General features: G+C 43.6%; 1 protein-coding gene across 4 annotated transcripts in view; it reads left to right on the top strand.

Annotated features, from left to right (window-relative positions):
* Positions 1-3364: 3364 nt before the first annotated feature.
* The window catches only part of nectin1b (nectin cell adhesion molecule 1b), a gene marked incomplete at its 3' end in the record, with an annotated part of 205502 nt that continues 195097 nt past the window's right edge, over positions 3365-13769 (top strand). The window contains exon 1 of one of the 4 annotated variants that reach the window (XM_080459823.1): positions 3365-4356. In XM_080459823.1, coding sequence (XP_080315949.1) covers positions 4305-4356 — 52 coding nt within the window. In that variant the 5' untranslated portion in view covers positions 3365-4304. The remainder of the gene's footprint in view (positions 4357-13769) is intronic. The other 3 variants (XM_080459822.1, XM_080459821.1, XM_080459820.1) reach the window with 3 other exon arrangements.

Here is a 13769-nt window from a genome sequence, read left to right on the forward strand (position 1 = left end):
CCGCCGGTGCCTGCCTCCGGAGCTATAACTAATAAAAATGCCAAAACGCTAAAAACTCAAGGCATAATTAAGGTAGCTGTCCTTGAAGCAAAATATTTTTATGTTTTGCTTCAAAATTTTCTAGGCCTGTCAGATTGAGACAACTTCCAATCTCTCTACACCTCCGGGCTGCTGCTGCTGCTCTGACCTTCCGAGGTTTGGTGAAGTAAAGTCATTATCTTCCAAATGGTAAAATGTAGTGGGAAACTGACATTGTTAAGTCATACTGTATATTTCATTCACAATCAGAGAAAAAACACCTGGTATGTTGTATGATTTCTATGAATTTTCCTTCTCCGTGTATGCCTTGTCAACAAAAAGTTAAAGTTTGTGCAACAGCTAAGCGAGACTACATTTTTGTTAAAAGCATTACTTTGAGAGAAACATGGAATCCAAAGATAGTTGTGTTTTTTTATGTTTCTTTTTACTTTGTTGCTTTGCAGTAAAAACTAAAATTTCACGTTTTTAGTTTATCGTGGCAATTACGGTACAAATGTATCAGTCTAGCATTACTGCATTTAACAGGATTGCGGGCATGTTTATTAAATGCACATCATTCATCTGGAGGGAATAGTTTTTCTTGCTTGTTTTTTCGTCCCATTGTATTCTCTATGATTTATGTGACCACCATCCTGGCCTCAATAACCAATTGGCCAGTACTCCTTTGTCATGCAAGATATTTTCCCGTGCTGTTGAGCAGATAATTCTGTGGCGCTGATCACAGATAAACTCCAAACATATGATTTTTATCACATTCGAACCGGCACTGTCTGAACATCATAGTTTCTTCTGCAACATTAGGCATGAATCAACTCTGTAATTATCTAAAGAACCACTGTCCACAAGAGGGAAGTGTTATCACATCCATGCTCCCGACCATTTACCTCCACAGGTCTGATCCTGTTTGGTGGCTTTGAATGGACAGGCTGAGTGGGGAGGAGGGAAGAGAAAAGGGGAAAACAAGAAGGGGGGGGGGGGGGGGGGGGGGGGCTGTGTTGGGTATGTTTAGTCAGCTTGAAGTCAGAACTCCTCACATGCAAACACACACTCATTGTGAGTCATGTTGTGCCTGTTAGGATCGTCAAAGGAAACATCTTCCTTCTGTATCATTTCTTCTGTTTAGAATTTACAAATCATCAAGCGCCTGCATGCACCACACAGACATCATCACAAGAGACCCAATCCAGCTTTTGCAGCTTCTGAACAATTTTTTTATTCATGCAGTTCACATGAGGTCTGAAGCTGCTGCAGGGAGTGTCCATGGCGTAACAATCATGGTTTCCATTTTAGAGAAGACATTGTGTTTCCCATGATGGTGCATCATGTTAGGTCTTGACCTTGACTTCCACAGCTGAGTTTCAATCCCACATGTAGAAGTCAGCATATGATTTAAAAAGAAGCCTTCTCTGTTGACCTGCCCTGCAAAACGGAAGCAGTCAAACCAAACATACCTTTGGATTTATTCAAACCCGATGACATATTTATTAACATAGCAGTTTTATTGATGTGTTTCACTCCCTGCCCAACGCCTCATTGTAAGACAATCCAGAAAACGTGATATTCCGGTTGGTTGTGGAACTGGTACAAGACTGCAGTGAGACATTTTTTGTTTATTTATTAATAAAAAAAAAATTTTGGGGGGGGGGGGGGTTGGAGTATGTTTTTCGAAGCAAGGAGTCCCAAATGTATGCACAAGGAGAACATACACACTCCATACAGAGAATCCCTACCCCCTACCCGAGCCAGGGTTTGAATTCCTCCCTAAAATCTGTCTGTCCTATCATTTTCTCTGCTTTTATCCCCGAACCCCAAGGGGAACAACAGAAAGTCTCCACCTCTGAGTCTGGTTCTACAGGTTTCTTCCAGTTAAAGAGGACTTTTTCCTTTTCACGCTCACCTCAGCTTCCTCATGTGGAATTGTTGGGTTATAGTCAGTCTTTGAGATGACTGTGTTGTATTTGGTGCAATCAAAATTCAATTGAATACAGAAAGGCCTGCACGCAAATCCACAGCATTATAGCTACGCAACAAGAGTTCAAACCACAATACCGTTATTATTATTATGTTATTCAACTGGATTATAGTCAATCTTTTTTAAGTAGAAATTGAAGTTAAAAAAGGTAAAATAATAGAGGGAACTGGGAAGGACAACGCAATCATTTTGGTTCTGATTTTCGCTTCTGTTTTCTCAACATATTGAATCTAATCCTGAAAAAGGATGTGATAGTTTGAATCCATGACTTTAGCACATGTATTTCATCATTCCACTCCGCCATGGACTTCTAGCAGGGATGTCAAACAATCAGCCTGTCAGCCAAGAGAGGTCAGTCTGGCTGTGAGATTACATTGGAAAATGTAAGAATCACTACATTTACTGGGGTTTTTCATTGAAATATTGTTCTAATTGTGCTTTGTTTCAGAATAGACAAAATTGAGAGGCATGAGATCTGCCATCCAGCAGTGCGATCCAGCTTTCAAAGTAGCATTAGTATCAAAACCATCCATCCATTCATCTTCTACACCACTTAATCCTGTGCAGGGTTGCGGGGTGCTGGAGCCAATCTAGAGGGTAAGGACAAGATAAACCCTGAACTGGTCACCAGTCCATCACAGCACAAGCACAAAGAGACAGACACACTCACATTCACAACTAGCAGGAATTTAGGTTCACCAATAAACCTCACATGCATGGTTTTAGACTGTGGGAGGAAACTGAAGTACTGGAGAAAACCCATTCACATATGTGGAAAACATGCATACTCCACACAAAAAGGCCCACTCTGTATGTGAACTTGGACCTTCTTGCTGTGAATCACTGTGCAGCCCCAAATTTGTGACAACATGCACACCGAAGAAAGGACGAGCTTCAGAAAACATCAATCTAAAGATGAGGTTTTGGATGCAACAAAATTAAAAGTAAAATATAGGCCACTCATTCAGGGGGTTGTTTTTGGAACAGTTATGTAAGAGGAGGGGGTCAATAATGGCCAAAAAAGCTTTTTCGGGTAGACATATATGTAATAAAATGTCAAAATATTCCATCGTGTTACTGGCTATTTTCAAATTGGGCTGTTCGTGGCCCTGGAACCATGTTACATTTCCCCCCTCTGCTCTGAAGAGAACAGTGAGATAGACAAACCTGCAAACGGTACATTTCGCCCAGTTTTTTCCCACTTTGACTCACTAGCCAGTATTTGAAGATCATTAAACGTGCATTCAAAAGTTTTGCTTTTGGCGAAGGGGGCTGGGGGGGTCTTTTGCTGTATGCGCGGTAGTTGCAGGGTTGCCGAACTGTTTCCAAGCGCTGCACACATTTGCTTTCTGCAGGACAATCCAGGCTCCTCCCTGAAACAACGTCACCCGATCCCGATCTCTCCCAAAGCGTCAGCGATAGTCAGCAGCGGCAGCAGCAGCAGCAGCAGCAGCAGCACACCGTGGCGGCAGGGCGGCGCGCATAGCGGGATAAAGATACTTCATTGTTTCATCCAAAACAGAACAAAGAGTGGGGGGAAAATAAGCAAGGAGGGCGCATCTCGGCATTATCCCCAGAGTTTCAACTTCACCGGATTCCTCCGTGGCTGCAGAGGCAGGAAGAACCGGGAACTTACGGAACTAACGCAGGGACTGTCCCCACACCTAATCTGCGAGCTGCTGTGTCAGTTTCACAAGCGGAAAAGGAGGGGAGGGAAGATAGCGTTTCTGCGGAGGAACTCTCCCAAGTGTTGGAAAGTTCCCAGCGCAGCATCGATCGAGGACCTCCCGCCCACTTTACCTCTGATCCACAACACTGGGAGAGAGAGAAAGAGAGAGAGAGAGGAGGGGAGAGAGAGTTGGAGCAGCCGCTGCGGTGGATGGAGCGACAAAGACTGGATGGTTTCAACTGAAAGACCTCCTTTCATGAGCAAAAGCCCTCCTTCCTGAAAAGCTTGATCTCACCTCCACTGCAAATCTGCCGCCGCTCGGATCTGATCTCGGGGACCCAGCCCGGTTGTCTTCCAGTGCAAAACTCTGCGCAAACGGACGGAATCAGACGCGGACGTGAAATTGATGCTTTGGCACGGAGGCGCGCACCGCCGATCTTCCACGAAGTCCCCCGCTGCTCACTGAGGGAGGCTGACTAGTTTGGGTGGAAGTGGGATTTTGCAGAAGTTGCATGCGTGGTCTTTGTCGTCTCGAGTGAGCCTTCCCCCCTCCCCTGTCCGTCCACTCTCAGGTTTTTATTTAATTTTTTCTATATCAGACAAGATCCGGATAGTTGCGGTGCCATGGCGATGTGTGTGGGGATATGGGCGCTCCTGATGGCGCTGCACATTCAAGGTAAGCCGACAGAAATCAGCCTTAATTGATCATGACCTCTCTCCTTCTGTGTGGATGTTGTGAGACTTCATTAAATGCATTAATGTGTGATTGCATGGGGTGTCTGGCAAAATGTGACGTGCAAATGACTGAGAGGGGGAATTGGAAAATGTTTGTCTATCTTTAATTTCAATCCTGTTCAAAAACGGCTGCAGAATACTTATTGGGCAGCTGAGTAATGAACTTACCCAGGCAGCAGGCAGATGGCGATGTGTACGAGCCATGTAGGCCAGCAGCAGGCTGCAAGTTTTCCAATATTTCACGGCGAAGGGAACTCAAAGACGAGAGAGCTCTGGAATGATAATTAAAACATGCCATCCTCAGCTTCTTTGTCGTGATGAATGACAGATTAATAAACAATTACACTCATTACTGTAGCCTTTTCCCATCTCCTCTACCTTTGAATTCCTTTTTTTGGTGTTTAAGTCCTGATTTTTATTTCTAAATAATAGTGATAACATTTGTGACTGGGGTCATGCTGGTGTCACATTGAAGCCTGAGCTTTTTGGATGGGTGAGGGCTTTTAGGGCTGTGCTGGTGATTGATTGATGGATAAATGGAGCATATACTTTGTCATCGATTGTCCTAACATTAAAGCTTTCCAAAGTGGGCCTAATCATTCAAACACATGCCTAATAAGCGTGTTTGACACTTATTGAAAGCAATGTCATTATTGGGGGTTATATTGACAATCTTCTAATTGGAAAACAAAATAGGCCAACAGCATAAACACCATGACGCCATACTTCTCTTTGAGGAGGGATTTGAAGGTTTAGACTGGTGCTTGCTGTTTTGTTTATATCATGTAAAAGTATGCTCCAAATGCAAGCGGGTCAAGAAAAATCAAGAAATGTCAGAGGATGTTTCAATGTCCTCATTTTCTCTGACAGCCTGCAGCTTGTAAATGTTTACGTGGCGTGTTGTGAATGTTTTAGTGATCCCTTTTGAGTTTTATGACTCCAGAGTCTTTTCAAGGAAAATATATTTGGCACTTCTTATTTCTATCTTTCTATCTTTCTCTGAGCTTGAGAACAACCAATATGTTGACCTTGCTCGCAGTGGGGGCTCCTCCTGGCGTCATGTGTTTGAGCCTGATTGAATACTTTGATCAAAAGCCCTGTCTGATTTATATTGAGATGATCCCTTTGCTTGTGGAGAAGATCAGGATTAACTGGTTCCCTTGGGATCCACAGTGGAAGTCTTTTGAAGCTGTTCAATCAAGGGAGTGGGAAATGTCTCAAAAAATTGCTCTTAAGGCATCATGGAAACATCTCACTTTGATTAAGCAGGAGCTGTTTTGAAAGTGTGATGAGACATTGTTCAAATCAGCTTTGCCCTGACTTCTTTTAGTGGGGTAAATTATTTAAAACCAAAGTGTTCAAGCATCTTTCAAAAAGAAGGTCTTTTTTTATTGAAGCAGTTGTTGGGATTCTTTTCTTTTGACATGCAAAAACAAAGAATTTGGTCTTTCACCCCGAGGTTAAAGTGCATTGCCATAAATGCCCCCTCCTGTCTTTGATGGCCCAATTGATATACAACATGTTCCAGACTCTTCCCTCATTACCGAGGCAGAAACAAGTGGGAGATGCCCTAACAAATGCAAGGAGAGGTGAAGCCTCTTGCAGCTATCCACAGGGGAAAACCATTTGTGTTTGTCATGGTAATAACCATTTGTGGAATACACAACAGTGCCAAATTCATAAATGGAGGAATATTCCAAGCTGCTCACTGAATAGATTATCAAATAAAAGGAACATTAGGAATAATGGATGTGTGTATGAAAACACCAGCTCTGCTCCTGCGTTCTTATATTAGCACTGGGTCTCTCCTGTATTCCAGACTGGTATTTAATTGGGTGTGAATTGAGTTAGCAACCAGGTGGTTGTTTATGGCTTGGCTCCATCCTCAGGTCCCGGAGCTGTACAAGCCCATATAGATATCACTATGAGCGGTGGGATATGAAGATTTTCCGGCTCTAATTCCTCATCTTAGTTGGATTGAACGTTTGGGAAATAAACTGAATGGTGGACGAACATTGACTCTGAATGTGCTATTATTCAGGCTTGGAAATTGTGCGGTTGTGAATTGTAATCTTTGTAGTAACTTGGCAGCGTGGAAGCTAGAAATCACTCGGCTGCAAGCCCCAGTGGTTCAGTCCTGACAGCCATTACATATAGTCACTCTTATGAGCTTCTTTTACATTTTGTAACCTCACAACACTGCTTCCTTATTTTGTGAGTGTTTTTTTTGACCTGTTGGTTGTATTAAATGTTTAATGTACACTTACTTGATGTCTATGTGGAAACTTGTCAACAAAGCCTCATTTTGAGTTTTTAATCCGGCTCCCAAGGTGGAAAGATTCTTTCACGGCGCAAATCCCTCCTGCAGACACTGCCCGAAGGCTACAGAGCCTGTTACTGCGCATGCACAACTCTCCCCCTCCCTCCTGCTCATTAAGTTGTAAACAAACATGGCGGCCGCGTAGTGGACTCACCCCTGATAGCATCCGATGCGTCATCAGTCTGTGCGGATGTCGGGTTCTCTCCATTTTCTTCTAGTTTATAGTGTGTTGTTCTCTGCACACACGTCTGTGTAGTTACATAACAAAATCAAGCAACAGCGCCCTCCAGTGGCCCAGCATACTTAGCACTCCTTTTATTTAGCGGATTAGGTGTTGTCACGTGAAACGTTGTCGTGTAAACAGGGCCTCGGTTGGAGCCTCCAGACTTGACTTTTGTGATGGAAATGCCGTGCTCCTCAGCTGGACTGGCTGAGTGAGTGATTGATTGATTGAGGAGCCGGCGGTTCAGAAGACAATTGCTGGCATGTTCACGAATCGTTCTGAAACAGATGTGTGACGCCGGGCAGTGAAACAGGCTGTGAAATGTTTCCTCTGATATGTTGGAGAAGGAACACTGCTGGCCTTTGGTACACTGTAATTAGCACTTCGACTTTGAAGAAAAGTGTAATTGCCGCTCGGTGGCATTTTGCATTTCATTGGGATGACAGTTGTGATATAATGAAATGGAGAGTGTCACAGTGGGATTGTTGGGCCTTGATGGTTCGAGTGCGAATGCAAATGACTTTGATCTGCGTTCCTTTGGGGAGTCTCCCTTTGGTCCCTGCTGAGGTGAAGGATGGGAGAGAGCGCTCCCGAGTCCTGGGAGACTAGCTTGAGGGGAGCTGACAGGAGATTAAGCTTTGCTTTTGCCGTAGGAACTAAATGGAGGCACTTGGGCACTCAAACTTCATCTCGCTCAGCATTTAGCTCATTGTGGTTCTGCTGTCAGCTCTTTAGCAAATCCTTCTCCAAACGCTGCATGAAAGGTTTCTGGAAGGGGTACATTCATTTTTGTGTCGGCTGTGAGGCGAGGAAATGGAGTGGCCCTTCATTAATTTCATGACCTGTTCTCAAACAAGTGATTTGTCCTTTGTTTTTGTTTCCACTTTGTTTTGAATGTGTTCCATCAGTTGATCCAACAGCCACATATCCCTTTTCTTTTCAAGTCTCAGAATAAAGACTGCATAACACAAAATTGATGAATAAAACATGGTGATGATCACTGAACCTAAATAATGGAGACATTTTGACAGAATCGAGTGTTTCCTGCATGCAGAAGACTCCACAAATAGTATTAAGGACGGAATGGATGTTGAATCAGGCTCACCTCTCTGATTATTTGGAGTGTGCTATTTATATTGGGGACTTTAGTCATGATAGAGAATGAGAGAATGTTTTGAGGCCTTGAGTGAAGAGCTTGCAGCTTTTGGCTTGAGTCTCGATGATGATGAAATGGCTCCCTGTCACTGGATGAAGCTGTTTTCGAGGATGGGGAAGTTTAGTCAAATATCGCAAGTAATATTTGTCCCAGACACCAGTTCTCTGAGGTTATGGCATGGCTCGTTTTGTCAGAACATGCAGTTGGGTATCGTATGCCGTGTTTCCGTTTGGCTATTATTGTGTTATATGTCAGGTGTCTTCTACTGCTTCTTTGCTGTTTTCACACCAGGCAGTGGACATATTGACAGATGGGAAACACATTTATCAGCAAGCTGCAGCCACAAATTTTAGGCTTCAAATCGTTGAAATTCTTCTCTGTTTCCACTCAAATCACAGTATCAGCAAAGTAAAGAAACGGAAATCAATAAAAGGGATCAAATCTAGGCTTGAGCTTTTCTGATTCTGCATTAATCTGTCAAGGCGCTTTCTTTCTATTTAGCCTCTACTTGTCAAGGGATTAAATGGTTAAATTCCTATTCTGCTCTTGAGAATGGGAATGGAATTGACTGACTTCACTTGTTGCCTATTTTCCTCCCTATTTGTCAAATCGCTGCTCCAGCATCTTTGGATAGGCTTATTATAGTACTTGAGTGGATGTAAATCGTCTGAGAAGAAAAAAGTAAATAATCTCACATGTTGGAGGGATTCTGACAGTCTGCACTGTTTTTGTGTGACACCATTTTTTCTTGCCAACGGCTCTCAAGTTTTTCTCTGCATTACTTCTCCCTTCGAGCTCACTTACTATATTTACAACCTGTAATCAGACATTTCAGTTAAAAAGCACATTTTATTTATGTCCTAATTTTCTGTCTCTTGGAGCTATCTTGTGGTGGGAATGCAGGCTTCTCTTGCGTCATTTTAATGTGTTTTATGCAGTCATCTTGTATTTTCTGCTTGACTGGTCTCAAAGAAGAAGCCATATGGAAATGCCATTCTTCGATCATTTAGTCGGGGTTTAACAACTAGGGCATTTTGTTGGAGGCTGATCAGGGGGGATGGAGTAACTGGATCATTCGTGGTCTTCCCACAAAGGCTGTGTGCCTCTAAAATAAAGCAGGCTCAATCAGTACGTGCTCCCACCTCCCAGGGTGTTTCTGCCCACACAAGTCAATTTACAACCAGCAGCTGGACTTATGTGCCTCCATTAAACTTGAGAGATTGTGGAAACCCGTGACACAACTACCTGCTACGTTTGATGATAAAGTGGATTCTGCATCATGTCCGGACCTGGCACCGATTTTTGCACCGAGTCGAAGTTGACTTCTTATTTCTGTACTGTTGATTGTTGTGTTAAATCACCTCTCTGTCCTACTTTTGCATATTCTCTAACATGTTTTGCGCTCTCAATTCCACTTTGTGAACTAGCTGTGCTCTACTTTCTAAACTTGATAGGCCAGTAGATGTTGTTGCCATGTTTTTTTTCTGTTTGACTCAGTTGAGTTTTATGCTGACTTGTGCAGACTGTTGACAAGACTTGGCCCGCAGCGATGCCTCATAACATCTTGGGCCAAGCCGATGCATCGGTAAACTGACACGTTATACAAGTATTACCTCTAATTGGCTGTGACTAAGTATTCAATGCTAGCTCCTTCCAGAGAACATCATTCAGATGTGTCTTTTGGATCACTATATCACCTGTAAGTTTTAAGTGTGATACAACTTTTAATAGTAGCTCAAAACACGGCAATGGATCCACATTAGTGATAGATTTTTTTTTCAGTAATTTGATTTCTTTGCTTTCTGGTCCATCCATCTATTCATTTGCGATGCTGTCGTCATCCAAGTTAGGGTTGTGCTGGGGCCAACACCAGCCAACTCTGGGCATAAGGCCAAAAACACCTTGGACAGGTCGCAACTCCATCACAAGCCAACACCAATGGAAAACCACACACACACCCACACACACACACACACACACACACACACACACACACACACACACACACACACACACACACACACACACACACACACACACACACACACACACACACAGCTACAGTTAATCTTGAGCCACAGATTACCCTAACAAGCATATGTTAGTGAAAGCATTGCACCCAGAGGAAATCCATACTGTGCAGAACCTTTTTCCCCAACGTATATGAATACTATTTTTTATTTTTTTTTATGGGACAAGGAATCTTTAGTTGACTTAAATACATTCAATGATGATGGACTCCTGACTATGAATATCCACTATACCATGAAATGTCATGTTTGTCAATCCCGTTACAACCCTTCTAGCTCACCCCAGTGCTTACCATCCACTGATAAATACCCCCGGGGGTCACGCTAAAATGGAATATTGCAAAAAAAGGTGGAATCAACATTTTCGTCATTGTGACACACCACTTGGGATTTCACGAAGGCTTAGAGATCACCTCCTGCCAAAGCTTTACATTCCTCCTCTTTCTTCCTCTTTCTAGTTTCTCCCAACTTTGGTGCACCTCCTCTTTCACTCTATCTTTATCCCCCCCTACCCCCACCCCAACCCCCCACCCCACCCTCTGTGCCTTTGAGAACGGTGCGTGCTGAGAGTCAGCTTGGTTAACACTTGTCACAAAAGGGGGTTTGTTTCATGAAATGTTTCCCTTTTTCATGAGTGATGGTGTTCGCTCATTTAATATTCCAGACTGATATCTCTCTGGCAGCTGACTGTGCTTCAAAGCAACAGCGTGGTGGTAAATGGGACTGGGTAAAGGGGGGGGGGGGGGGGGGGGGGGCAGCAACAGTTGTGGTGGTATGAGGGTGGGTGGGTTGGTGGAAATCAGGTGGGGGTGCTCAGAAAATACAAACAGGTTTATTTATTCTCCCAGACATATAGCTAAGCTCCCAGTGTGCCGCAGCTTGGTGCAAAGCTCCTTAGTGCCCTTGTCCTGTGTAGACAGACTATCAAAATATGACTGATAACAGGTCAGCTCGTATTTCTCTGTGTTTCGAATCAAGCAATTACCCGCAAAGTCGGTCATAGCAGAGAATGAAAGGATTTCAGGTGCTTACATGTGAACAGACTCTTTTATTTCCTTACCCACGTCACAGCTGACACTCGCTTTCCTCTGGCCTGTCATTGTGAGTGAGATTGAGGTCAAGCTCCACACGTTGTAAAAACTCTTTTTATTGCACACTTTTAGTGCCCGCGAATCATCTTTTCAGTGGGAGAAATGAAGATAAACACGGAGATGGCCTGCAGTTTGACATTGATCCTTCTGTTTTGTTTGCAGGGTTTTTGCCAAAGCAACTAATGTAGTCTGCTATTGATTCCCCACTTTAAAGCCTGGCTGAATTTCATTCCGGTGTTGCATTGTTTTCAGGAAGCCAGGTGTGCCAAATGGCATCCGCCTCCTTCCTGTATGTCCTCTCTGTTTGCAGCTGTGATTGCAGGATATGTAGTTGTATCGGAACGGCTGTGAAAAAGAAGTTGGTGGGAAGGTGAGTAATCAAACTGCTAATCCCACCTCAGAACGAGGAAAGGGCTCTGTTTATCCCCTTATCTGAAACAGTAACAGACTGAGTCTGCATCAGCAGCTGACCTGTTTAAACTCTTCTCTCGAGACTGCATGTACCTCTGCGTGCCGTGTTGTGCTTGAATTATATTTTATCCTCCGCATGCAGTACACGAGGTCAAAATTCAACACATATGCCTTCAGAATAAATTAACACGGCAGGAACTGAAATTGTTTGTTTTTCCCTTGCAAGATGACTTACAGTATATTAGCATTGATCAGAGGGAGTCATTGGTACAAGATGGACTCACACCCTTCGCCACATTCATCGTCTCCACTTCAGAAAATACAGACCGGGTTTTTGTAGTGCATTATAGATGGCCTTGAAAGGAGGTGTCCCAGATAATAATCTGCTTTTGCATCTGACTAATCATCATCAGTTGGGTCTCTGAGGCCATCCAACCCTCCTTATGGTTCAGCTCTGCGATGGGTCAGTGGCCTGTCTTTGATACATATACCAAATCAAGTTTGATGATAACATTTTTAGTTTTACCAAATCCATTCCTTTCTTTTATACTGCTTTATCCAATTCAGGTTTGGGAGAGTGTTGAGACCCATTGCAGCTGACTGGGTAAAGGTGGTTTAAGTCCTGGACAAGTCACCAGACGACCACGGAACAAACACAGAGAGACAGACAATCACACTCTCATTCAAATCTTCACATTAACCTCGAATGCATCATTTTGGACTGTGGGAGGAAACCAAAGTACTTCTGAAAAAACCCTACATGCACAAGTAGACCATGCAAACTACAGGGCCCAGAATACAGAAGGTAGTCTCAATGTGCTAACTTCTACACCACCACTGAGCTAAACATTCTCTTCAAATGAAAATCAGTTTAAAAGTCATGCATGACAACCAGGCTTTGATTTATTCTTAGGTATTTTTCAGTTTTAAAAACAGACAAAATTACTCTTGCATGAGGTTAGAGAAAGATTTAGGTCACCGTCGACCTCGATTTGACTACCAGTCGGCATTGACATTTTGTCTGGGTTACTTTTTTACTATTTACCCTGAAGGTAATCATTTCTAATGCAGAGTAGCTGCATATAAAAAGGCTGGCATACCCCCCGCCCGTCTCTTCTCTCCCTCTTCCACACTTTGCTGCTTCCAGCTCAATAACTTTGCCAGGGGTTTCCACATGGGAGCTTCCACTCTGGCAGCACACGCCTTGCTTGGCTATGGGGTTGCAAGCAGAATTAACCAGTCAGGAATCTGGAAAAGGCTTTGATACCAGTAGAGGAATCACACTGAGCCATTTTGCAGTTCACAGCAATTGTCAGCCGAGCCGCGAAGATGCCAAATGTCACGTCGGGCCAGGGAGACAGAGGGTCGGGGTGGGTTCGAGGGTTCCACCATTCTCCCGCCCACATGTCCACCATAGCAGTTATAACATTTATATGATGATAAGCTATGCAGATATAAGTGTCCATAAGAACTCCCACTCACTGACCCAGCACCCACATAGTTTATAGTCTCACCGACGAGGAGTGAAAGTGAGCAGTGCCTTTTCCCGTCTCTATCTGAGTCAAATTTCTTCCCCCACTTTAGCCGTTGAGCTCTGTTCAGAGCACAAACATCGTAAATATTTATTTCAGATTGATGCAGGGGCTTGCAATTGTTCCCAGCACTCTGTACCTACTTTGTCAGCATTATGGAACTGAAAATAGGGGCTAAGGAGGAACAAATGTTGCAATGGGAAACTTGATATAGAGGCTGTTTAATACCGCCACAAAACCCTCAAAATACCTTCCCTCTTACACAGCCTGCTGCTCATAGCCTTCAGGTTGCCGAGTTTTAAAATTGTTCTGCAGAATAGGCTTAAGGACTGTACCTTCCTGCCTACAATGTGGCAAAAAAAAGCCACATTGGAGAATAACAGCCTAAATGTAAAGAGGAAAAAGGGAACTAGTGAATTGAGATTTATACGCAGACCCTGCGGGGTATGGGGGTTTGCAGTGGATCATGCTGTTCCTGAGCAGGGTTACGTTCCAAGGGTGATCCTAGTTTGCCTTGAAAAAGTGATCTTGGCCGAGGTTGTGTTTCGGCACATTGGAGCTGCTCAGTGGAAGAAAAGACTTGAGCAAATA

The sequence above is a fragment of the Lipophrys pholis genome (genome assembly GCF_963383615.2).
Source record: "Lipophrys pholis genome assembly, chromosome: 3".
Lineage (NCBI taxonomy): Eukaryota > Metazoa > Chordata > Actinopteri > Blenniiformes > Blenniidae > Lipophrys > Lipophrys pholis.